The sequence below is a fragment of the Rhinopithecus bieti genome, unplaced genomic scaffold (assembly GCF_001698545.2).
Source record: "Rhinopithecus bieti isolate Rb0 unplaced genomic scaffold, ASM169854v2 scaffold_757, whole genome shotgun sequence".
Taxonomy (NCBI): Eukaryota; Metazoa; Chordata; class Mammalia; order Primates; family Cercopithecidae; genus Rhinopithecus; species Rhinopithecus bieti.
This window is the reverse complement of record NW_016803289.1, coordinates 590824-616757: the sequence shown is the minus strand read 5'-3', so window position 1 is coordinate 616757 and position 25934 is coordinate 590824. Positions and strand designations below refer to the sequence as shown.

The 25934-nt window shown below is 42.0% G+C and overlaps 1 protein-coding gene and 1 long non-coding RNA gene across 2 annotated transcripts in view; both read left to right on the top strand.

Annotated features, from left to right (window-relative positions):
- Window positions 1-278: 278 nt before the first annotated feature.
- Window positions 279-11327, top strand: LOC108529762 (uncharacterized). The gene is made up of 3 exons (XR_001885661.1): window positions 279-570; window positions 6087-6205; window positions 11227-11327. It is a non-coding gene; the product is annotated as an uncharacterized LOC108529762 (long non-coding RNA).
- A 1054-nt stretch (window positions 11328-12381) lies between these two features.
- LARS1 (leucyl-tRNA synthetase 1) overlaps window positions 12382-25934 on the top strand; it is a 62437-nt gene continuing 48884 nt past the window's right edge. Inside the window, exons 1-7 of the mRNA XM_017872110.1 lie at window positions 12382-12462; window positions 16270-16407; window positions 20121-20282; window positions 22778-22890; window positions 24124-24187; window positions 25499-25566; window positions 25668-25893. Of these exons, the coding sequence (XP_017727599.1) occupies window positions 12451-12462; window positions 16270-16407; window positions 20121-20282; window positions 22778-22890; window positions 24124-24187; window positions 25499-25566; window positions 25668-25893 (783 nt within the window). The 5' untranslated portion in view covers window positions 12382-12450. The remainder of the gene's footprint in view (window positions 12463-16269; window positions 16408-20120; window positions 20283-22777; window positions 22891-24123; window positions 24188-25498; window positions 25567-25667; window positions 25894-25934) is intronic.

Here is a 25934-nt window from a genome sequence, read left to right as displayed (position 1 = left end):
CAATGTCTAAATACTGGGCTGTTGAATGCCACCGACAGTAATAAATATCTGTGCATAGTGGCAAGCCATAAGTAGCGCCTCAGTCACCGAATAGTAATTAACTGCGTATCCCGGCATCCCGACAGGCAACCAGCTCTACCGGGTGAAAAAGTTGATGGCCAAGGCACTTCAACCTAACCAGGGCATACTCGCGATGTTCTAAGATCCCACACTGCATCATGGACTTTGTAGTTCAACATGCCAGTGACGTCACTGCCGATTCCTCTCTGAGTGGGCCTATCGGGTAGACGCCGATAACCCGTTTTTCTCTGGGAATTGTAGTCAGTAAGCGCCTGCTGTGCCTCTGCTCGAGTGGTCTGCGAACTACACTTCCCGGCGGGCTGTGAGATGCCTTGGCCGTAGTTGGTAAGGAGCCGGATGATTGCCTCAGCAGGTGTGAAACGTGTGCTTTAGTTTCGTTGGGGGCCTGACATCCTCGAGAGGGAGGGGAAAGGTTGTAACCACTCCTTTGTGGAGGTCGCCAGGGTCATTGTCGTGGATTTGTACAGTCGGCTGGGCGGTGCAATGGCGGTGAGTTTGAGCGGGAAGAGTCCACAGGGGCCCTGGAGCCAGACTGACCAGTGTCTAGGGGCTGTCCATGTGCTGTCCTGAAGGGAAAGTCCTTTTCTAAAAGAGAGCCACGCTTAAGGCGTGCCTGTCGTAGAGGCTTTGTTCTTTCTTGCTAGCTGATGAACCAGGAACTGATGTCTGTTAACTTTACTTAGTACTTGGATATCATATTTGTTATTTCTCTGGCGTTTCTAAAATCGAGGTGGAGAGCCGGACACGGTGGCTCACGGCTGTAATCCCAGCACTTTGGGAGGCTGAGACAGGTGGATCATTTGAGGTCAGGAGTTCGAGACCATCCTGGCCAACATGGTGAGACCCCGTCTCTACCAAAAATACAAAAATTAGCCGGGCGTAGTGGTGCGCGCCTGTTAACCCAGCTTCTCGGAAGGCTGAGGCAGGATAATTGCTTGAACCCGTGAGACGGAGGCTGCTGTGAGCCGAGATCGCGCCACTGCACGCCAGCCTGGGCGACAGAGTGAGACTCCGTCTTAAAAATTAAATAAATAAATAAATAAATAAACAAATAAAACCGAGGTGGAGAGAGGAGTATGTAAGTTGATTCCTACTTCCAGCAAAAAAAAAATTGAGGGCCTCTCCGTAAAAGGGACAAAAATCTCTCTTTTCAGAAAGTGTTTTTGTGTGTGGGTAATATTGTGTCAGGTGCTGATAAATCCTATGGTGAAAAAATAGAGCAGGAAGAGGTGCTAGGGAGTGTACAGTGGGGGTAGTACAGTTGCAGTTTTGTTTTTTTTTAATTTTTTTAAATTTGAGAGATATTCTCACTCTGTGGCCCAGACTGGAATGCAGTGGCGTGATCATGGCTCACTGCAGCCTGGACCTTAGGGCTCAAGCGATCCTCACACCTCAGCCTCCCCACAGCTGGCACTACAGGCATGCTCCATTACACCCGACTAATTTTTTGTATTTTTAGTAGGGATGGGGTTTCGAACTCCTGGGCTCAAGCGATCCTTCTGCCTCAGCCTCCGAAAGTGCTGGGACTACAGACGAGCCATCCCGCCCGTTTTTTGTTTTTTTGTTTTTTTTTTTCTTGAGACAGAGTCTTGCTCTGTTGCCAGGCTGGAGTGCAGTGGTGCGATCTCGGCTCACTGCAACCTCCGCCTCCCAGGTTCAAGCGGTACTCCTGCCTCAACTTCCCGAGTAGCTGGGACTACAGACGCGCGCCACTACGCCCAGCTAATTTTTTTGTATTTTAGTAGAGACGGGGTTTCACAGGATACCCCTTTAAGAAGAAAGGAGGCTGTGGCCACATAGATTTCCTCAGGGATAGCCAGGGGCACCATGCTTAATTCACAGGGAGTCCCTCTTCTTTTCACCATGTTGGCCAGGATGAGCTCTATCTCCTGACCTTGTGATCCGCCTGCCTCGGCTTCCCAAAGTGCTGGGATTACAGGTGTGAGCCATCGCACCTGGCCTGTTGCAATTTTTAAAAGGATGAACAAGGAAGGCTTTGCTAAAAAGGTGGGAAAAACGAGGTAAGAGAGCAACCCATGCAACTATATAGGAAGAAAGAGATTTCCAGGCAGAGGCAACAGTGTAAGTGAAAAGCAAGGATCCTGGGTAGAAGCCAGGGATGTTTCTAAACATCCTGCAGTGCACAGGACAACCTCTGAAAATAAAGAATTATTTGGCCCAAAGTGTAAGTAGTGCCAAAGTTTAGGAACTCTGGTTTAGTTAAATAAGCTTTTGTTATCAGTGAGGAAGTTGAGTCTCAGACTGATCAAATGACTTGCTTAAAGTTATACAACAAGTTGGTGTTTGGGCCAATATCAGATTTTATTACACTTGATCTCTGAGGTTTTGAGAAACAAGTTTTTCTGAGAAACAGAAAACTCAAATAAGAGCTTTCTTGCATTTGCTGTACTCAGTACAATGAAAAGAAACTCATAGTTCTAAGTAATTTGTAAAATACTTGCTTTCATATTCTTCTTTACAATGATCATATTTTTAATTTTTATTTGTATTATTATTATTTTTTGAAATGGAGTCTCACTCTTGCCCAGGCTGGAGTGCAGTGGTGTGATCTCAGTTCACTGCAGTCTCTGCCTCCCAGGTTCAAGTGATTCTCCCACTTCAGCTTCCTGAATAGCTGGGACTACAGGTGTGTGCCACTACGTCCAGCTAATTTTTGTATTTTTTGGTATAGATGGAATTTCACCATGTTGGCCAGACTGGTCTTGAACGCCTGACCTCAAGTGATCTGCCCACCTCGGCCTCTCAGAGTGCTGGGATTACAGGTGTGAGCCACCGCATCTGGCCATATTTTTTGTTTTTTGAGACAGGGACTCACTCTGTCAGTCAGGCTGTAGTGCAGTGGTACAATCATAGCTCACTGCAGCCAGCCTTGACCTCCTGGGTTCGAGTGATCCTCTGGCCTCAGTGTTCCCATGCCCTGTCCATGGTGGTTTTTAGGTAAAAAGGTATTTTTTTTTTTTTTTGAGACAGAGTCTAGCTCTGTCACCCAGGCTGGAGTGCAGTGGCGCGATCTCGGCTCACTGCAAGCTCCGCCTCCTGGGTTCATGCCATTCTCCTGCCTCAGCCTCCTGAGTAGCTGGGACTACAGGTGCCCACCACCACTCCCCGCTAATTGTTTGCATTTTTAGTAGAGACAGGGTTTCACCGTGTTAGCCAGGATGGTCTCCATCTCCTGACCTCATGATCCGCCCGCCTTGGCCTCCCAAAGTGCTGGGATTACAGGTGTGAGCCACCGCACCAAGCCGATATTTGTTACATATTTTCTGTGTCTGTGGCATTGTTCTTGGTGCTAAGGTGACTATAAAAGATTTAAAAGTTCCTGCCTGTTGGGAATTTACAGCCTAACTGCATAAATGTCTTAAAATCATTTGGTTATATTTAACAGAAGTCAACTCAAGTTGGTTAAGGAGGAGTTTAGTAATAACGTGGAAGTTGGCCTAGTGTGATGGTTCACGCCTGTAATCTCAGCACTTTGGGAAGCCAAGGCTGGTGGGTTGCTTGAGCCTAGGAGTTCAAGACCAGCCTGGGCAACATGGTGAAACCCTGTATCTACAAAAAAATACAAAAACTAGCTGGGTGTGGTGATGCATATGCCTGTAGTCCCAGCTATTCAGGAGGCTGAGGTGGGAAGATTGAGCCCAGTAGGTCAAGGCTGCAGTGAGCTGTGCTTGCACCATCATGCTCCAGCCTGGGTGGCAGAGGGAGACCCTCTCTCTCTCTCTCTCACAGACACACACACATAAATACAGTGAAATTTCATATTACCCATGACTGTAGGGTAGGAGATATAACTAGGCTCTCTGAGGCCCTACATACTTTTGCCTTTGTGGGTGGGTCCTTTCCCCTGTAAAAATATTAGAAATTATATTTTACAGACTGGGCGGGGTGGCTCATGCCTGTAATGACAGCAGTTTGGGAGGCTGAGATAGGTGGACCACCGGAGATCAGGAATTTGAGACCAGCCTGGCCAACATGGTGAAACCTCGTCTCTACCAAAAATACAAAAATTAACCGGGTGTGGTGGCGTGCGCCTATAATCCCAGCTACTTGGGAGGCTGAGGCAGGAGAATTGCTTGAACCCCAGAGATGGAGGTTTCAGTGAGCTGAGATTGCTCTCGCTCTGTTGCCTAGGCTGGAGTGCAGTGCCTCCATCTTGGCTCACTGCAACCACTGCCTCTTGGGTTCAAGTAATTCTCCTGTCTATGCCTCCTGAGTAGCTAAGATTATAGGTGTGTGCCACCACATCCAGCTAATTTTTGTAGTTTTAGTAGAGACGTGGTTTCGCCATATTGGCCAGGCTGGTCTCGAACTCGTAGCCTCAGGTGATCCACCCACCTCAGCCTCTCAAAGTGCTGGGATTACAGGCATGAGCCACCACGCCCAGCCAAAAAAATTGTTTTTCTTGTAAAGAGGAGGTCTTGCTATGTTGCCTAGGCTGGTCTCAAACTGGCCTCAAATAATCCTCCCTCCTCAACCTTCCAAAGTGTTGGGATTATAGACATAAGGCACTACATCCAGCCAAGTTACTTATTAAGAAGAGGTTTTGGAGTGAGAGGGGGCAGCGGAGTTGATAGTCTAAATGAAGGTGGTTAGTAGCAGGAGTGGAAAGGGATGAACAGATGTGCAGGCTTATTATTTCTTAGGAAAGAAAATACCTTATGCAATCACTGTTTTATGGAAACTTGAAAAGAGTCCAGGTTTTTATTTATTTATTTATTTATTTTTTTGGGACGGAGTTTTGCTCTTGTTGCCCAGGGTGGAGTGCAATGGCGTGATCTTGGCTCACTGCAACTTCCACCTGCTGGGTTCAAGTGATTCTCCTGCCTCAGCCTCCCAAGTAGCTGGAATTACAGGTGTGTGCTACCTTGCCTAGCTAATTTTTGTGTTTTTAGTAGAGATGGGGTTTCACCATGTTGGAGAGGCTCATCTCTAACACCTGACCTCTGGTGATCCTCTCGCCTTGGCCTCCCAAAGTGCTGGAATCTCAGGCATGAGCCACCATGTCCAGCATGTTTTATGTTAATTTCATACGAACAGTTCTTTAACAATTTTGGAGAGAAGTTCTCTATCAGTATCTTTGATATTCATGTATTTTAACTAAATAGAAACATTTGATGATAATGTTACATTGTAGTATATAATTTTAAAAAAGCATATGAAAGCCTTTTACATATTTCAGTAGTTGTTCAACCATTTCTTTGAGGTTTGAGGTAGACAGGTCATGATAATCCCAATTTTTTTTTCTGATGGAGTCTTGCTGTGTCACCCAAGCTGGAGTGTAGTGGCATGATCTCGGCTCACTGCAGCCTCCGCCTCCCTGGTTCAAGTGATTCTCCTGCCTCAGCTTCCCGAGTTGCTGAGATTACAGGTACCTGCCACCACACCCAGCTAATTTTTGTATTTTAGTAGAGACGGGTTTTGCTCTGTTGGCCAGACTGGTCTTGAACTCCTGACCTCAAGCAATCCACCCGCCTTGGCCTCCCAAAGTGCTGGGATTACACACATGAGCCACCGCGCCTGGCTGATAACCCTAATTTTTTTTTTTTTTTTTTTGAGACGGAGTCTCGCTCTGTCGCCCCGGCTGGAGTGCTGTGGCCGGATCTCAGCTCACTGCAAGCTCCGCCTCCTGAGTTTACGCCATTCTCCTGCCTCAGCCTCCCGAGTAGCTGGGACTACAGGCGCCCGCCACCTCGCCCGGCTAGCTTTTGTATTTTTTAGTAGAGACGGGGTTTCACCGTGTTAGCCAGGATGGTCTCGATCTCCTGACCTCGTGATCCGCCCGTCTCGGCCTCCCAAAGTGCTGGGATTACAGGCTTGAGCCACCGCGCCCGGCCGATAACCCTAATTTTTAATGTTCATTTAAAATTCAAGATAACCATCGAAAAATCAGCCTATTAGTGAGCAGTTCAGTTCTGTGAACCCAATTCTTTTTTAAAGCAAGCATGCTGAAATACAGAGTGGATTAGTCTCTTTGTGTCTAATAGGAAAGAAAAGGAACAGCCAAAGTGGACTTTTTGAAGAAGATTGAGAAAGAAATCCAACAGAAATGGGATACTGAGAGAGTGTTTGAGGTGAATGCATCTAATTTAGAGAAACAGACCAGGTGAGTAATAGTTTGTGAAGTTCTGCACATTGTATTTCTAAAACCATTGGCTTTATAGTACAGAAACAGCTTGGTGGAACCCATAAGGTAGATTGTATTTATAATGCCTGAAACAGGGTAAAGGAGGTGACTTTCACTTTCTGCATATGAATTAGGATCTTTTTTCTTATGGGATTTGTGAAGAGTTTTTTCTTTTTTTTTTTGAGACGGAGTCTCGCTGTGCCGCCCAGGCTGGAGTGCAGTGGCCGGATCTCAGCTCACTGCAAGCTCCGCCTCCTGGGTTTACGCCATTCTCCTGCCTCAGCCTCCCGAGTAGCTGGGGCTACAGGCGCCCGCCACATCGCCCAGCTAGTTTTTTTTTTTTTGTATTTTTTAGTATAGATGGGGTTTCACCATGTTAGCTAGGAAGGTCTCGATCTCCTGACCTTGTGATTCACCCGTCTCGGCCTCCCAAAGTGCTGGGATTACAGGCTTGAGCCACTGTGCCTGGCTGTAAAGATTTTTTTTCTCAAGTTTTGTTTTAAAGACTACAGTATTTTGAATATTTGGACAAAGAAGGATGTTTTGAGATTTTTTTCTTTGCTGACTGATAAAACAAAGTTATTCTGTTAGACTCATAACGGTTATTATCTCCAAAGACAGAAAATATAAACTTTTGTGTTTTTTCTTTATGAGTAAACCTAATGCTTGTAAAAGTATAAATGTTGAAGATATTATTTCATAAATACTGCATTGCCTTGATACTAAAATAATACTGATTTAAAGACAAACATAATGACATGATATTTGGAAAAACAGAAACAAAATAATTCCCCCAAACAGTGCCACAATAAATGTATGCATCAATTATAAGATATATCCCAGATTCGTATATGTTGAGATGTAAGAAAATGTGCTTTTTCAGATTGAAGAAATACAGTTATAATAACAACAAGAATAGTAAGTTAACATTGAACACTTACTGTGTGCTAGCAAATGTGGCAGGTTTTTTACATGCATATTCTCATTTAATCTTTTTCTTTTTTTTTTTGAGACGGAGTCTCGCTCTTGCCTAGGCTGGAGTGCAATGGCGCGATCTTGGCTCACTGCAAGCTCTGCCTCCCTGGTTCACTGGCCTCCCTGAGGTCATTCTCCTGCCTCAGCCTCCCAAGTAACTGGGACTACTCCCAAGTAACTGGGCACCCGCCACCACGCCCAGCTAATTTTTTTGTATTTTTTTTTAGTAGAGGCGGGGTTTCACTGTGTTAGCCAGGATGGTCTCGATCTCCTGACCTCGTGATCCTCCCTCCTCGGCCTCCCAAAGTGCTGGGATTACAGGCGTGAGCCACCGCGCCCGGCCCCTTAATCTTCTTTTTCTTTCTTTTTTATTTTTATTTTTTGAGACAAAGTCTTGCTCTGTCATCAGGCTGGAGTGCAGTGGCGCCATCTCAGCTTACTGCAACTTCGGACTCCCTGGTTCAAGCGATTCTCCTGCCTCAGCCTCCTTAGTAGCTGGGATTACAGGCACGTGCCACCACGCCCAGCTAATTTTTGTATTTTTAGTAGAGATGAGGTTTCACTATGTTGCCCAGGGTGGTCTCGATTTCCTGACCTGGTGATCTGCCTGCCTCGGCCCCCCGAGGCAGCGCGCCTAGCCTTTTTCTTTCTTTTTTTTTTAGACAAAGTCTTGCTCTGTCATTCAAGCTGGAGTGCAGTGGCACAAGCATATCTCACTGTAACCTCAAACTCCCGAGCTCAAGCAATTCTTCCTTGGCCTTCTGAGTAGCTGGGACTACAGGCATGCGCCACCATGCCTGGCTAATTTGTTTTTTCTTAGAGACAGGGTCTTGTTATGTTGCCCAGGCTGGTCTCAAACTCCTGGCTTCAAGTAATCCTTCTGCCTTGGCCTCTCAAAGCTCTTAAGATTATAAGACATGAGCCATTACTCCCGGCCTCATTTTATCTTTTAATTTTTTTTTTTTATTTTTTTGAGGTGGCGTCTTGCTCTCTTGCCTAGGCTGGAGTGCAGTGGCATGTCTCGGCTCATGGCAACCTCTGCCTCCCAGGTTCAATGATTCTCCTGCCTCAGCCCCCCCAGTAGCTGGGATTACAGGCGCGTGCCACCACGCCCAGCTAATTTTAATTTTATTTTAATAGAGATGGGGTTTTGCCACGTTGGCCAATCTGGTCTCAAACTCAGATGATCCACCTGCCATGGACTCCCAAAGTGCTGGGATTGTAGGTGTGAGCCACTGCCCCCGGCCATAATCTTTTTTTTTTTTTTTTTTTTTAATTTGGAGACAGAGTCTGTGGTGTCAGATAGAGTGAGCCTCTGTCACCCAGGCTGGAGTGCAGTTGTGTGATCTCGGCTCACTGCAACCTCTGTCTCCTGGGCTGAGGTGATCCTCCCACCTCAGCCTCCTGAGTAGCTGGGACTATAGGCGCACACCACCACACCCAGCTAATTTTTCTATTTTTAGTAGAAATGAGGTCTTGTTATGTTGCTGAGGCTGGTCTCAACTCCTGGGCTCAAGTGATCTGCCCACCCTGGCCTCCCAAAGTGCCGGGATTATAAGCATGGGCCACTGCGCCCAGCCTTTTAAAAATTTCTTTTGTAGAAATGAAATTTCGCTGTCTTACCCAGGCTAGTCTTGAACTCCTGGGCTCAAGTAATCCTCCCACCTTTGCCTCCCAAACTGTTGGGATTACAGGTTTGAGCCACCATGGCTGGCCTTAATCTTCTCAATATCCTTTAAGGTTAACAACTTTTAAAATTTCTCTTTCACAGCTGAGGAAACTGAGGCACAGAGAGGCTAAGTAACCAGTTCAAGGTGTTACATCACTGGGAATTGACTGGGCCTGGGCTTGTTTTTAGGACTTTCTGATTCAAAAGTCTGTTTTCCTTGCTTATTAAGCTATGTTCTAATGGATATATATGTATTTTTTTGAGACGGAGTTTTGCTCTTGTTGCCCAGGCTGGAGCACAATGGTGTGATCTTGGCTCACCATAACCTCTGATTCCTGGGTTCAAGTGATTCTCCTGCCTCACCCTCCCCTGTAGCTGGGATTACAGGCATGTGCCACCACATCTGGCTAATTTTGTATTTTTAGTAGAGACGGAGTTTCTCCACGTTAGTCAGGCTGGTCTCGAACTCCCAACCTCAGGTGATCTGCTTGCCTTGACCTCTCAAAATGCTGGGATTACAGGTGTGAGCCACCAGGCCCCAGCCTATGTTTTGTTTTGTTTTTCAAGAGAAAAAGAAATTGCTGTAATACAGTTTCTGGTGTTATACTTTAAGCTATAATTTGAAGCTTCTATTTGCTTCTAGAGGTTTGGTTAACTTTAAGGTAATTTAAAATAATTAAAAGTGAACTGAAAAAGCTGCTTTGTCTAGTGAAAGAGAATTAACTATAGGTGTATGCAGTAACACTGAAGAAAGTAATATAATGTCAAGTGAAGAAGGCAAATTGCAGAAATCTATATGAAGTATGCCGTTTTTTTGTATAAAACTCACCAGTGAGCAAAACTAAATGATAAATTGTTTAAGGGTGCTGGCAAGTGTGCAGACTATTCAAAAACAAGGGAATGGTAAAAGCTAATTTCAGAATATTGGTTTCTCTTGTGGGACGGTAGAGAGGAAACAGGTAGTTTCAGTGGGTTCATAAGTCAGATGGTATGTTTACAAGTGTTCATTTCATTATGCTTCATAACATAGTATGTATGTTAGATATTCTTCATAAGAAAAAAGAATACAGGCCAGGCATGTTGGCTTATGAGCTCATGCTCATGGTGGTTCTTATATTGAGAACCCTGTCTTTACAAAAACAACTAAAAAATTTAAAAAAATAAAAGAAGCTTTAAAGGATGCTTTTAAAGTGAATCTGTCACATATCATGTAATATTGAGGATGTTTTATATTACCTGAGGGACTTTGAATTACTTTATATATATCTCATATCTAGTGAAAACAAATCTCATTTATTCAGTAAAACATTAAATTAGCCTAGGTTCATAGGGTATTAAAGAATTTTTTTTTTTAGTTTATTATTATTATTATTATTTTGAGATGGAGTCTCACTTTTGCCCAGGCTGGAGTGCAGTGGCATCGTCTCAGCTCACTGCAACCTCTGCCTCTCAGGTTCAGGCGATTCTTGATTCTCATGCCTCAACCACTAGAGTAGCTGGGATTATCAGCGCATGCCACCATGCCCAGCTAGTTTTTGTATTTTTAATAGAGACAGGGTTTTACCATGTTGCCCAGGCTGGTCTCGAACTCCTGGCCTCAAGCAGTCTGCCAGCGTTGGTGTCCCAAAGTGTTGGGATTACAGGTGTGAGCCATCACGCCTGACCTAGTATATTATCTTTACTCAAGTATTTTAGTTTAAATTAAACCTCTAGCTGGGCGAGCCCTGTAATCCCCGCACCCGTTGGCGAGGCGAGGACGCGGGCGGATCACCGAGGGCGTCAGGAGATCGACAGACCATCCTGGCTAACACTGTGAAACTCCGCGCCGTTCTCCTAATCTAACAAAATCACAAACGAGAGCAGCCGGGCGAGTGAGGCGGGCGCGCCTGTAGTTCCCCCAGCTGCTCGGGGAGTCGGCTGAGGCAGGAGAATGGCGTAACCGGGAGGCGGGGCTTGCAGTGAGCAGATCCCGGCCACTGCACTCCAGCCCGGGCGACAGAGCGAGACTCGCCGTCTCAAAAAAAAAATACAAAAAAATAAATAAAATAAATAAATAAATAATAGATTAGAACGTCTAGTATGTTCGTTATCAAAGCTATTTAATGTTCTTAATAGACAACAACTATAACTGTCTTATATCTTTGTAACACTAAATGTAATTCTTCGAATTTTAGAGAGTTTTACATTTCATGGATTTATAAAATTTACTTTTGAACATGAGTATTTTCTAAATAATTAAACTTAAAAAATATTAAGCACTTCCTTCACGCCCAATTCCTTATTTGAAAAGGAACCTTAACACTTTATGCTCCTTACTTACTTTTCTTTTTTGATATTGTCTGTTTTTGATTGCCAGCAAGGGCAAGTATTGTTGTAACCTTCCCATCATCCTTATAGTGAATGTGATCGCCCTTCATTTGGAGTGACATCATGTTTTCCTTTATCCAAATGCTGGAGGTAATGTTTCCCTATGTTTCTGCCTATGATGGGGAGGCAAGGTTGTTTAACGAATTATTGGTTTTTGAGCGAAAATGGCATCTATAAATTTATTATTTCCTGTAATGAGAACTTAAAATTCCTTAAAGTATAATTTTTATATTTTAAGTAATATTTAATTTATTTATTTATTTTATTTATTTATTTATTTTTTTATTTAAATTTGAGAGAGGTCTCGCTCTGTCCGGCCCGGGATGCAGTGCAGTGGCGCGCCATCGTCAGCTCACTGCAAGCTCCGCCCCAGGTTTACGCCATTCTCTTGCCTCAGCCTCCCGGGCCGTAGCCTGGGACTACAGGCGCCTCACCACCCCGCTCCCAGGGCTAGTTTGTTTGTATTTTTTAGGAGAGACGGGTTTCACAGTGTTAGCCAGGTATGGTCTCGATCTGCTCTGACCTCCGTGATCCGCCCGCCGGCTCCCAAAGTGGCTGCGCGGACCCAAAGTGCTGGGATTACAGGCTTGAGCCACCGTGCCCGGCCCATTTATTTTTTGAGATGGAGTCTTGCTCTGTCGCCAGGCTGGAGTGCAGTGGCGTGATCCCGGCTCACTGCAACCTCTGCCTCCCGGGTTCAAGCGATTCTCCTGCCTCAGCCTCTCGAGTAGCTGGGACTACAGGCATGCACCACCATGCCCAGCTAATTTTTGTATTTTTAGTAGACACAGGATTTCACCATATTGGCCAGGATGGCCTCAAACTCTTGACCTTGTGATGCACCAGCCTCAGCCTCTGAAAGTGCTGGGATTACAGGCATGAGCCACTGCGCCCGGCCCATTTAAGTAATTTAACTTTTATATTTAATTTTCTTGTGCCGTGTGTGTACGTGTGCAAGGGTCTGGGCATGTATGCATATTCAAAAGTAATTCCTAGATTGGTGAGTTTTGGAATGCCTAAAATCTAACTGGGGTTCCAAAGGAAGATGTGAAGAAGAAAACTAAACTAATTTTTTTGTGTGAAAAGTTCACATTTTGTATTTGGCATTTATATTTGCAATTTAAATTTGATTTTATTTCTGTAGTTTGCTGTAGGGTACCAGCGACTGAAAGGAAAATGTTGTCTGTTTCCCTTTGGCCTGCACTGTACTGGAATGCCTATTAAGGTAAGATTGCTAATAAGATTGGTTTCTACTCTTTTTAGTTTGGATCTAATAGTAATACCCAATTCAAGAGCTTAAAATAGGATTTTCAAGTATTGCTGCATTAAAGTATGAAATGAGTTGAATTTATTATAGTGAAAATTTATTTAAAAATAACATTTGAAGAGGTGCTTAAATAAAGGGCATCCATTATGGTCTAAGTGATCACTAAGTGATTTCAATGTCTTTTGGTTGCCTTGTATATTTATGTCTGTATTACAATTAGGTAATAACTGATTCTATTTTACTAAAAGGAAAAATGTACAGCCATTGTGCACTTGTGACATATGTAAGATGCCGGCATAAAATAATAAACGGTTGTATTGTATTTTGATCATTTTTGCAAATATCTTCATTCGTGTTAAGTTTGTAATACAAATAATTCTCAATGAAGAACAGGAAAGAAAAATAGAATTGAAAGGATTCCCTTATATAATAGGATTAGGAAATTTAAGTCCTGTTTCTTTTTATTCTCCAACATTTTATTTTATTTTACTTTATTTATTTATTTTTTGAAACGGAGTTTTGCTTTTGTCGTCCAGGCTGCAATACAGTGGTGTGATCTTGGCTCACTGCAAACTCCTTCTCCCAGGTTCAAGCGATTCTTCTGCCTCAACCTCTGGAGTAGCTGGGATTACAGGCACCCACTACCACGCCTGGCTAATTTTTATATTTTTAGTAGAGATGAGGTTTCACCGTGTTGGCTAGGCTGGTCTGGAACTCCTGACCTCAGTTGATCCACCCACCTCGGCCTTCCGAAGTATTGGGATTACAAGCATGAGCCACCATGCCCGGCCTTCTCCAACCTTTTATTTTAAAGAACATCAGTCCTACAGAAAAGGTGGAATGGTAGTACAATGAACACCCTCCACCCTTCACCTGTAGTTACAAAGTATTAACGTTTGCCATATTTGTTTTAGTTCTGTCTCTCAGCACACATGCTTGCATGCGTGCTTCTCTCTCTCTCTCTTTCTTCTTTTTTTAAATTAAAAAAAATTTTTTTTTGAGTTGGAGTCTTGCTTCGTCACCCAGGCTGGAGTGCACTGTTGTACTTTTAGTACAGACGGGGTTTTCCCATGTTGGCCAGGCTGGTTTCAAACTCCTGACCTCAGGTAATCCACCCACCTTGGCCTCCCAAAGTGCTGGGATTATAGGTGTGTTCCACCACGCCTGGCCTTCTCCCCCTTCTCTCTCTTTTTCTGTGAACTTTTGAAAGAAAGTTGCAGACATCATGACATGTCGTTGCTAAATATTTCAGCATGTATTCTGAGAATAAGGGCATTCTTCTACATTATCAGAGTCCTGTTATCCCCTCCAAGAAATTCAACATTGATATTATATTACCATCTTCATCTAATTCTGTAGTCAAATTTCTGTAGACTCAAAATGTCCTTTCCTTCTGTTTTTCCCTTTTTTTTTTTTTTTTTTTTTTGAGATGGATTCTTGCTCTGTTACTCAGTCTGGAGTGCAGTGGTGGGGAGTGCGATCTTGGCTCACCTCTGCCTCCCAGGTTCAAGTGATTCTCTTGCCTCAGCCTCCTGAATATCTGGGATTACAGGTGCCTGCTGCCACGCCTGGCTAATTTTTTGTGGTTTTAGTGGAAATAGGATTTCACCATATTGGGCAGGCTGCTCTCGAACTCCCGGCCTCAAGTGATCCGCCTACCTTGGCTTCCCAAAGCGCTGGGATTATAGGCATGAGCCACCATGCTCTGCTGTTTTTCACTTTTTATTTTGTGGAGCACACATTGCATCTTGTAATCCATTCTTTTCACTATTTTGTAGTTTTTCGTGATACTGATGTTTTTGAAGTCTAAGCTAGTTATTTTGTAGAATGTCCCATGATATGAGTTTTCTGATTGTTTTTTCATGATTAGGGTTGGGCTAAATATTTTGACAAGAATACTTCATTGTTGAGGTGTAAACTTCGCATTGTATCACCTCAAAAGCATATAAAATGGCAATTTGTCCCATTTTAGTGAAATTAAGTTAATCCTGCCAGGTTTCCTCATTCTAAAGGTGACTTTTCCTCCTATAAAATTAAAAAGTAAGGCTAGGCACGGTGGCTCACGCCTGTAATCCCAGCATTCGGGAGGCTGAGGTGGGAGGATCACATGAGGTCAGGAGTTTGAAACCAGCCTGGCCAACGTGGTGAAACCCCATCTCTACTAAAAGTAAAAAAATTAGCCAGGTGTGGTGGCGTGCGCCTGTAATTCCAGCTACTTTGGAGGCTGTGGTAGGAGAATCGCTTGAACCCGGGAGGTAGGGGTTGCAGTGAGCCCAAACTGCGCCATTGCACTCCAGTCTGGGCAACAAGAGTAAAATTCCATCTCAAAAAAAAAAGAAAGAAATTAAAAAGTAATCTATAGGATAACACTTTGAGAGCCTCTGAATGTCCTGTTACTCAATAACCCAGTGGTTTTAGCATCCTTTAAACATCCTTGCCTGTTTTTATTATTGTATTAGTGGTTGAAATTCTTCTAGATAGAAGAGACTTTTCCATTAAAAATTTTTTTACTTCTGTATTTCTTATTTTCTCATAACTTTAACAGCGTTTACTTGGTGTCATCTTTGTTTTTGACAGTGGACTCATTGTGGTATAATTGATAAGAGCTAGAGTGGAAAGTCCAGGGTTAAGTCTGTAACTTTGCTAGCTGTATGTATACCTTAAGGTAAATCACTTCATCTCTGTTTTCTGACTTAAAGCCTATCCTATCTACTTGGTAGGCTTGTGATGATAACTAATAGAGTATATGTGACAGTAATCTTTAAATTGAGAAACAATGTTATTAATGTTATCCAAAATGATAACACATTATGTTTCCTATATCTTTATATATCTAACATATACAGTATATAATATACTATACTGAATATTCTGGGTGTTGAATAAATGTGAGTAAATGAGGTAAAATACTAATTTATAAAAAAATACTAATTTATAAATTAGTGAATTTTGAGGTACATGATTTATACCTTTATTTTTATTTTTTATTATTTTTTTTTTGAGACGGAGTGTCGCTGTGTCGCCCAGGCTGGAGTGCAGTGGCCAGATCTCAGCTCACTGCAAGCTCCGCCCCCCGGGTTCATGCTATTCTCCTGCCTCAGCCTCCCAAGTAGCTGGGACTACAGGCGCCTGCCACCTCGCCCGGCTAGTTTTTTGTAGTTTTTAGTAGAGACGGGGTTTCACCGTATTAGCCAGGATGGTCTCGACCTCCTGACCTCGTGATCCGCCCGTCTCGGCCTCCCAAAGTGCTGGGATTACAGGCTTGAGCCACCGCGCCTGTATATTATGTATATTATGTTTTTATAATAAAATAAAGGCCTACCTTTATTTATTTATTTTGAGACATGGGGCTTATTCTTGCTTTGTCGCCCAGGCTAGAGTGCAGTGGTGTAATCTCGGCTCACTGCACCCTCTGCCTCCTGGGTTTAAGCGATCCTCTCACCTCAACCTCCTGAGTAGCTGGGATTACAGGCATGTGCTACCATGCCCAGCTAATTTTTATATGTAGTAGAGACATCGTGTTGGCCAGGCTGGTCTCGAACTCTTGACAAGTGATCTGCTTGCCTTGGCCTCCCAAAGTGCTGGGATTATAGGTGTGAGCCACTGCTCCCAGGCTTCGTTTCAGTTTTCTGTAGTGGAGCCACATATGTATCAAGGTATTGCAAAAAATTTCAGAATCAATTTTAGTTGGCAATAAAACAATAAAGAACTGAAATTGTGTCTACCTTGAATTTTGAACTTTATTATCTCTAATGTTCGTTGTAGGCATGTGCTGATAAGTTGAAAAGAGAAATAGAGCTGTATGGTTGCCCCCCGGATTTTCCAGACGAAGAAGAGGAAGAGGAAGAAACAAATGTTAAAACAGAAGATATAATAATTAAGGATAAAGCTAAAGGAAAAAAGGTTTGATAGTGGTTGATATTTACGTTGGTTGAAGTTTTATATTTTTCTGATTTATATGTGCATTCCCAGTACTAGCACAGTGCCCAACACATAAAATGTACTAGATAATTTTTTTAAAGTATCAAAGCAAACAATTATCTTTCTGACTTCCTATTGCCTTTTTCCTCTTTTTTGAAGTAATTTTAGATATACAGAAGAACTGCAAGATAGTATAGAGATGTTACATCTTATATAACTATGATACTATTTTTCAAATTAAGGAATTACCATTAGTACAGTAGTATTTTCTAGACTTTTTGGATTTTACCAGTGTTTTCACTAATGTCCTTTTCTCTTCCAATGTCCAATCCAGGATCCCACACTGCAGTTAGTTGTTATGTGTCCTTACTATGTTTCCTTAATCTTTTCTGTCTTTCATTTTCTTCCATGACCTTTATACTTTTAACGAATACTGGTCAGATAATTATAGATTATGCCTCAGTTTGAGTTTGTTCAATGCTTTCTCATCGTTAGATTGAGGTTATTGATTTGGAGGAAGACTATTAGAGAGGTAATTTGTCCTTCTGAAACATTAGGGACTATATGATACTGATATGTCTTATTATTGGTGATGTTAACATTGATCATTTGGTTAAGATGGTGTCTGCCAGGTTTTTCTCCTGTAAAGATTTCATTTTTGTTTTTATAATTAATATATATTTTGGGAGAAATCTTTTGAGGCCATGGAAATAATACTGTGTTTCTTTTCAAATATTTGCTCATTAATTTTAGCATTCATCAGTGGATCTTGCCTACAACAGTTATTACTGTAGTCTTCTAATCGTCATTTTCCATTTCCCTCGTTCTCTTTACATTTATTATCTATAATTCTTCTGAAAGGAAGAGCTGTCTTTTCTCCCCCACTTACTTATTCTGTCCTTTCTATGTCATATGGATTCATGGATATTTACTTTATTCTTTAGGTTATAAATCAATACCATTGAGCTTTTTGTTTTTTAAGAGATGGAGTCTCACTATGTTGCTGGCCTTCGGCTCCGGGGCTCAAGCTGTCTTCTCACCTCAGTCTCCTGAGTAGCTGGAACTATATAGGCTTGTACCACTGTGCCTGGCTATTGGTTTGTTTTTTTGTGTGTGTGTGTATGTGTGTGTGTGTGGTTGTTAACAACACCATAATTGGTTGTCAAATTGTTCTTTTTTATTGGAATAAAGCTAGAGTAAATAAATTGTTTTAGCTTTGGCCATTGGGAGTTTTTTTAGCTTGGCTCCTGGGTCCGTTAGACATTCCCTCATCTTCCTTTGTTCAAAGCACTTTCTTTTTTTTTTTTTCAAAAGCTTTTTTTTTTTTTTTTTTTTTTTTTTTTGAGACGGAGTCTCGCTCTGTCGCCCGGGCTGGAGTGCAGTGGCCGGTTCTCAGCTCACTGCAAGCTCCGCCTCCCGGGTTTATGCCATTCTCCTGCCTCAGCCTCCGAGTAGCTGGGACTACAGGCGCCCGCCACCTCGCCCGGCTAGTTTTTTGTATTTTTTAGTAGAGACGGGGTTTCACCGTGTTCGCCAGGATGGTCTCGATCTCCTGACCTCGTGATCCGCCCGTCTCGGCCTCCCAAAGTGCTGGGATTACAGGCTTGAGCCACCGCGCCCGGCCTCTCAAAGCACTTTCTTACTTTATGGTGTCACAAGCTGTTCCAGGCTTATCTTTTATTTTCCACGATTCAACCAAGGAATCAACCGCTTCTCCAAGGTTTCTTTTATTGAAGAATGGTATTCAGAAACTAAGGTCTGAGTGCTGGGTGTGCTCATTACCTGGGGTATCACTGCTTCTAGGTACTCTCAGTGGAAAGAGCAAGGAAATATATTTATGTCTGCTAAGCCATGCATACACATCTGTTTTAATTTCTTTATCTATTTGAATGTTTATTTAAAAAGTAAGTTCATATTGATACCCCTGGCTCCGTTTTAGCACCATGGGTCTCATTCTAGCATTTTCCCTTGGTTTATTTCCCTTCTTACTACAACAGTGAGACACTTGGCTCTCATTACCTATAGTATATTTATTTGTTCAATCCTAGACTACTAGTAAAGTAGTTTCATAATTGCCAGCCTATACCCCTGGGAGAAATAGTTTTACTGACTAAAGTACAGTGTTTGTGTGTAATTCTTTTTATCTTTAGAATCTAATCACACTGTTTTCCAAAACTGCCTAGATCAGCTCCTTTCTTCCCTTCCCCTTGAGTGTGGTTATATAATATATTTGTAATGCAGTTAGATAGATTTGTCACAGTCTGCATTCCTCCTTAGGTTCCTCCAACATCCTGGTTAAAAAATTTACATACCATAACATTTACTTTTTTTTTGTTTTTTTCAAGATATAGTCTTGCTCTGTCACCCAGGCTGGAGTACAGTGGCACAGTCTTGGCTCACTGCAACCTCTGCCTCCTGGGTTCAAGCAATTCTCATGTTTTAGTCTCCCAAATAGCTGGGATTACAGGCGTGTGCCACCACGCCCAGCTAATTTTTGTATTATTATTATTGTTGTTGTTGTTGTTGTTGTTGTTTGAGATGGAGTCTCTCTCTGTCGCCTCGGCTGGAGTACAGAGGCACAGTCTCAGCTCACTGAAACCTCCGCCTCTTGGTTCAAGCGATTCTCCTGCTTCAGCAGAGTGGCTGGGATTACAGGTGCTCACCACCATGCCCGGCTAATTTTCGTATTTTTAGTAGAGACGGGGTTTCACCACATTGGCCAGGGTGGTCTCCAAGACCTGACCTCGTGATCCGCCCGCCTCGGCCTCCCAAAGTGCTGGGATTACAGGTGTGAGCTACTGTGCCTGGTCCAAAATTTCCTCTTTGTGGTGTATAATTCTGTAGGTTTGAAAATGCCTGCAGTCATATTTCTACCAGCACAGTGTCATATAGAGCACGTCTGGCAGCCCCAGCATTTTCTTATGCTGCCTTATTATAGTGTTACAGTTTAACCAAATTTCCTACCTTCAACTTCTGGCATTTGGTTGTCTTTTTGATATTCATAATTTTTGGAAAAGGAGGAAAGTCTTTTTTTTTTTGAGACGGAGTCTTGCTCTGTCGCCCAGGCTGGAGTGCAGTGGCGGGATCTCGGCTCACTGCAAGCTCCGCCTCCCGGGTTCACGCCATTCTCCTGCCTCAGTCCCCCGAGTAGCTGGGACTTCAGGCGCCCGCCACCACGTCCGGATAATTTTTTGTATTTTTAGTAGAGACGGGGTTTCACTGTGTTAGCCAGGATGGTCTCGATCTCCTGACCTCGTGATCCGTCCTCCTCGGCCTCCCAAAGTGCTGGGATTACAGGCGTCAGCTACTGTGCCCAGCCTGTGAGTAGCCTCTATATAGGTAAATAAGGTAAACGTGGTGTGAGGATAAAAGAAACAAGGTTTGTTACTGAGATCTTAACTTCATGATGGGTAGTTCTTTATGTTGCCCTCCATTTAGTTGGTGCCAGTTTCTTGACTGATATCTTGGCTATACAGTTTGACAGACTAAGTAGTACAACTAATTCCTGCAGTGTTCTGCTGTATCAGCATTATTTTAGAATGTAAAAAAATTACCAAATGGGATTATTAAAATTACTGTGGTCCTGGATGTTAGGCAATTTTTTGGTTTTCCTTTTTTTTTTTTTTTTTAATATCTTGGGTCATTGGAGTGTTGGTTATTCTTTGATCGAGTTTATTTTTCTCCATTATTTTCAGAGTAAAGCTGCTGCTAAAGCTGGATCTTCTAAATACCAGTGGGGCATTATGAAATCCCTTGGTCTGTCTGATACAGAGATAGTAAAATTTTCTGAAGCAGAACATTGGCTTGATTATTTCCCGCCACTGGCTATTCAGGATTTAAAGAGAATGGGTTTGAAGGTATGTCTATAAAGAAATACGAGGAAAGCATTTACAAGTATGTGCTTTTTTATTGTGCTTTTGCTTTATTGTGCTTTCCAGGAACTGATTTTTTTTTTTACCAATTGAGGATTTGTGGCAGCTCTGTGTTGAGCAAGTCTAGTGGCACCATTTTTCCAACAGTATTTGCTTGCTTCATGTCACATTCTGGCAATTATTTTAGTATTTCAAACTTTATTATCTGTTATGGTGATCTATATTCAGTGATCTTTGATGTTATTATCCTATTTGTTTTGGGTTGCCACGCACTATACCCATATAAGATGGCAAACTTAATTGGTAAATGTTTGTATTCTGACTGCTGCACTGACTGGCTTGTTTCCTTCTTTCTCTCCTTGGGTTTCCCTGTTTTCTTTTCTTTTTTTTGAGGCAGAGTCTCGCTCTGTTGCCCAGGCTGGAGTGCAGTGGTATGATCTCGCCTCACTGCAAGCTCCGCCTCCCGGGTTCACGCCATTCTCCTGCCTCAGCCTCCCGAGTAGCTGGGACTACAGGCGCCCACCACCACGCCTGGCTAATTTTTTGTATTTTTAGTAGAGATGGGGTTTTACCGTGTTAGCCAAGATGGTCTCGATCTCCTGACCTCACGATCCTCCCATCTCGGCCTCCCAAAGTACTCAGATTACAGGCGGGAGCCACTGCGCCTGGCCAGGTTTCCTTGTTTTCTAATAAACAACAATCTTGAAATGAAGCCAGTTATTAACTTTATAATGGCTTTTATGTGAAAGGGAGAGTCGCATGTCTCTCACTTTAAGTAAAAAGCTAGAAATCATTAAGCTTAGTGGGGAAGGCATGTTGAAAGGCAAGACAGTCTAAAAGCTAGGCCTCTTGACCAGTCAGCCACCTTGTGAACGCAAGGAAAAGTCCTTTTGTTTTTGTTTTTTGAGATGGAGTCTCACTCTGTCACCCAGGCTGTAGTGCAGTGGCGTGATCTCGGCTCACTGCAACCTCTGCCTCCTGGGTTTAAGCTATTCTTCTGCCTCAGCCTCCCTAGTAGCTGGGATTACAGGCATCTGCCAACATGCCTGGCTAAGTTTTGTATTTTTAGTAGAGACAGGGTTTTCACCATGTTGGCCAGGCGGGTGTCAAACTCCTGACGTCAAGTGATCCGCCTGCCTTGGCCTCCCAAAGTGCTGGAATTACAGGTGTGAGCCACCATGCCTGGCCCACTCCCAATTTTGAAAGTTCTATTATGAGTAAAGTGCTATCAAACAGCATCACATGCTACAGAGAAATCTTTTGTGAAAGGAAGAGTCAAGGGATGTGGCAAACTTCATTGTTGTGTTAGTTTAAGAAATTGCCATAGCCATCACAACCTTCAATAGCCACTTCTTTGATCAGTCAGCAGCCGTCAACTTTGAGGCAAGACTCTCCACCAGCACAAAGATTACAACTCACTGAAGGCTCAGATGATTATTAGCATTTTATAGCAATGAGGTTTTTTTTTTTTTTTTTTTTGAGATGTAGTCTCGCTCTGTCACCCAGGCTGGAGTGCAGTGGCCGGATCTCAGCTCACTGCAAGCTCCGCCTCCCAGGTTTACGCCATTCTCCTGCCTCAGCCTCCCGAGTAGCTGGGACTACAGGCACCCACCACCTCACCCGGCTAGTTTTTTGTATTTTTTAATAGAGACGGTGTTTCACTGTGTGAGCCAGGATGGTCTCGATCTCCTGACCTCGTGATCCGCCCGTCTCGGCCTCCCAAAGTGCTGGGATTACATGCTTAAGCCACCGCGCCTGGCCTAGCAATGAGATATTTTAAAATTAAGGTATATACATTGTCTTTTAAAATATGTTTATTGTACACTTAATATAATTCAATATAGTATAAATATAACATATATGCCTTGGGAAATAAAAAAATTTGTGTGACTTGTTTTGTTGTGTTGGTTTATAACCAAAGCCACAATATCTCCCAGAAATGTCTGTATATTTGTGTGATTATATGAGATTTGGACCAACTCTTAACTTTAGAATAATATATTTCCCCTGTATGCCACTAAAGAATTAGTACTGTTATTTTTCGACGAGAACCTAACATTGCTTATGGGTCTTTACTGTTTGTTGGATACTTTACTGTTTGTTGAATTGGAATGTATATTGACATATTAACAAGTAGTAGAAAGGAGCTTTATTCAAAGAATATGAACAAAGAATATGAAGAAGCCCAAGTTTAACTTGAATATTTAGGAATACATAAAGGTAGGATTAAATGTTTCTTCTTAATTTATTATAGCTTCTGTATGTTTGTTAATATGTAAATGTATATGTTTAAAAACATACTTTAATTAAGTAAATTAAGGTAATAATTGTGATATACTTTTAATAGTGGAACTTGGAAAATATTTTTTTAATAGTTGATCTGATTCTAAGAAGAGTAAATAATTGATTCATAGGATTTCTTATTCAAGCAAAATTTGTGTATTTCTCAATAATTGCCTTTTAAAATTTTCCTTTTATAGGTAGACTGGCGTCGTTCCTTCATCACCACTGATGTTAATCCTTACTACGATTCATTTGTCAGATGGCAATTTTTAACATTAAGAGAAAGAAACAAAATTAAATTTGGGAAGCGGTAAGTTTGTTGTACTTGAGCATAATAAAGCAAAAATCAGTTGGGCATGGAGGTTCATGCGTATAATCCCAGTGCTTTGGGAAACTGAGGTGAGGGGATTGCTTGAGACCAGGAGTTTGAGAGCAGTCTGGGCAACAAAACAAGACCGCATCTTTCTCTGTATAAAAAAATTTAGCCAGGCATGGTGGCATGCACCTGTAGTCCTAGCTGCTTGGGAAGATGGGGCAGGAGGAGTGCTTACGTGAATAAATAAACACCTTGTAGCCTTCTTTTTCCATTATGTTTCTGTTTTGAAAATACTTTGTTTCTATTATTTTGTATCCTTTGATTTCCTTTTTTCCTTACCGGTGTCTTAATTTCTCTGGGCTGCTTCGTGTTTATGAAAGATATGACCAGGGAGAATGGGAGTGTGGACTTTTATTATCTTACTAAAGATTCTGTTCAGTATTCCCTACCAAGAAGAAAAGTAATCATTTTGTTTGTGTTTTATTTTTTATTTTATTTTATTATTTTTTTTGAGACGGAGTCTCGCTCTGTCGCCCAGGCTGGAGTACAGTGGCCGGATCTCAGCTCACTGCAAGCTCCGCCTCCCGGGTTTACGCCATTCTCCTGCCTCAGCCTCCCGAGCAGCTGGGACTACAGGCGCCTGCCACCTCGCCCGGCTAGTTTTTTGTATTTTTTAGTATTTTTAGTAGAGACAGGGTTTCACCGTGTTAGCCCAGATGGTCTCGATCTCCTGACCTCGTGATCCGCCCGTCTCGGCCTCCCAAAGTGCTGAGATTACAGGCTTGAGCCACCGCACCCGGCCTGTTTGTGTTTTATTTTATATTTTGTTCTATAAATTAAGATTCTTCCTTGATTATGTAGATTAATCAAGGAAAATAACTTAAGAAATGAAAATAAGTTACCTTCCTTGATTAGTCTACATGATCAACTTCCTTGATAGTTTCATTTGTTAAGTCAATTTATGTTTTATAATCTTTTGTTCAGTACCACAAAGCCAGGGTCAGTGTGTATTTTCCAGTGGTATTACCTTTGACGAAGGTAGAAAGCTTTCATTAAATAAGTAGGTTGACAGTGGAACTACCATAAGAATACACATAATAGATACAGATATCTACTCAGAAATTTTAGTTACAAGACATGTAAGAAATTAGGTGCAACATAGGCAAATATGTTAGGATAAAATGTGAATAGTATAATAATATTTGTCATTTTTTGTTTATTTTTTAGGTATACCATTTATTCTCCAAAAGATGGACAGCCTTGCATGGATCATGATAGACAAACTGGAGAGGTGATTATTTGTGAAACAGAGTAGCTATTATAGTAATCCTTAATATGACCACAGAGTTTAAGAAATAGAAACCTAAAAATAACTTCTTTGCAGTGCTGAGGGATATTGTCCTGATACTCTGGTGGGTATGAAGAGGAGATAGGATATCAATACAGCTACCTGTATTGTGTGTAGTACCTAGCTATCCTGAGAGTCATCTGAGGACAGCTGCATCAGTTTGTTACAGGAACGCACATTGTTGAGCCTTACCCCAAAATTGCTGAATCAAAAGTTCTGGGGGTGGGGCCCAGGAATCTTTTTACGAGCTCTCAATGTGATTTATATGCATGGTAATGTTGTGAAGCACCATCTGGAAAATAAACAGCTCTAAAAAGAAAGCACAGGGAAAGGTAATGAGATATGTGACTAAGATTTGGTGTACACAGATTCCATTTATGTTTGCTTTGATCATGTGCCTTCTTACTTATTTCCGAAGTACTTTTAGCCATGCCTAGAAGTTCATTCTACATTCTTGTAGAACACATTATTAACATTATTCTCTGAAATACTTGAGTAAATCAAGAGTAAGTGATTTGGCTAAATCCATGGCACAGTAAAAATCAATGACAATGTCAGCATCTGAACTTATGATTCCCTATGATTGTGTCATTCTTTACTACCATCTTTGAACATATTTTCAAAATCAGCCTTCAATTTTGATGTAACTTATCTAAGTGAGAGTTGATCAAAATTTTAAAAGATTTGAGAGACTTAAGAAGACCCAGTAAAGTTTTAATATAGCCAATGGCAGCAATATCCTAGATTTCAGTAATCCTTTGTAGACTTTTCAAAGCATTTTTCATCCATTCTCTTATGTGTTCCTCAGGACAGTCCTGTCTGCGGCACAACATCCTTATTTTACCAATGAGGAAAGAAAGGCTTAGAGACTCTGATTGTGACTACCTTGGGTTCAACCATTAGTAAGGGAGCACACTAAGTTTAGAACACACATTATCTCTGACTTCTGGTCCAGTATCTTTCTTTGATGACTACTATGTGGGACATGCCCTGGGATGGAATTAGTGTTGATTGTGTCTTCTCACCTTCATTTTGGCAAACACTGTTTTGGGTGATTACTCCAAATCTCTCCTAACACACTGGACTTCTCTGTGTGGGTATGGTTAGCACACCACTGGCAGCCTCTTCTCTGGAAAAAAAAATTAGTAATACAAGAACCCATTTTAGGGATTTGAATCAGATCTCTCACATAGATTAGCAGGTTTAAGGCAAGTCTTTTTTTCCTTCAAATTTTTGTATCGTTTATTTGCTTAGGGTGTTGGACCTCAGGAATATACTTTACTCAAACTGAAGGTGCTTGAGCCATACCCATCTAAATTAAGGTAGGTTTGCCAGAGGAATTGCTTCATCATTTCTGAACCATCAGATAGTTGTTACAGAGTTGACAAAATGTTTTTACATCAATATTTGTTTTTTTTCTTAGTGGCCTGAAAGGTAAAAATATTTTCTTGGTGGCTGCTACTCTCAGACCTGAGACCATGTTTGGGCAGACAAATTGTTGGGTTCGTCCTGATATGAAGTACATTGGATTTGAGACGGTGAATGGTGATATATTCATCTGTACCCAAAGAGCAGCCAGGAATATGTCATACCAGGGCTTTACCAAAGACAATGGTGTGGTGCCTGTTGTTAAGGAATTAATGGGGGAGGTAAGTTGGATGGCAGATTTTTTATTTTAATGCATAAATTT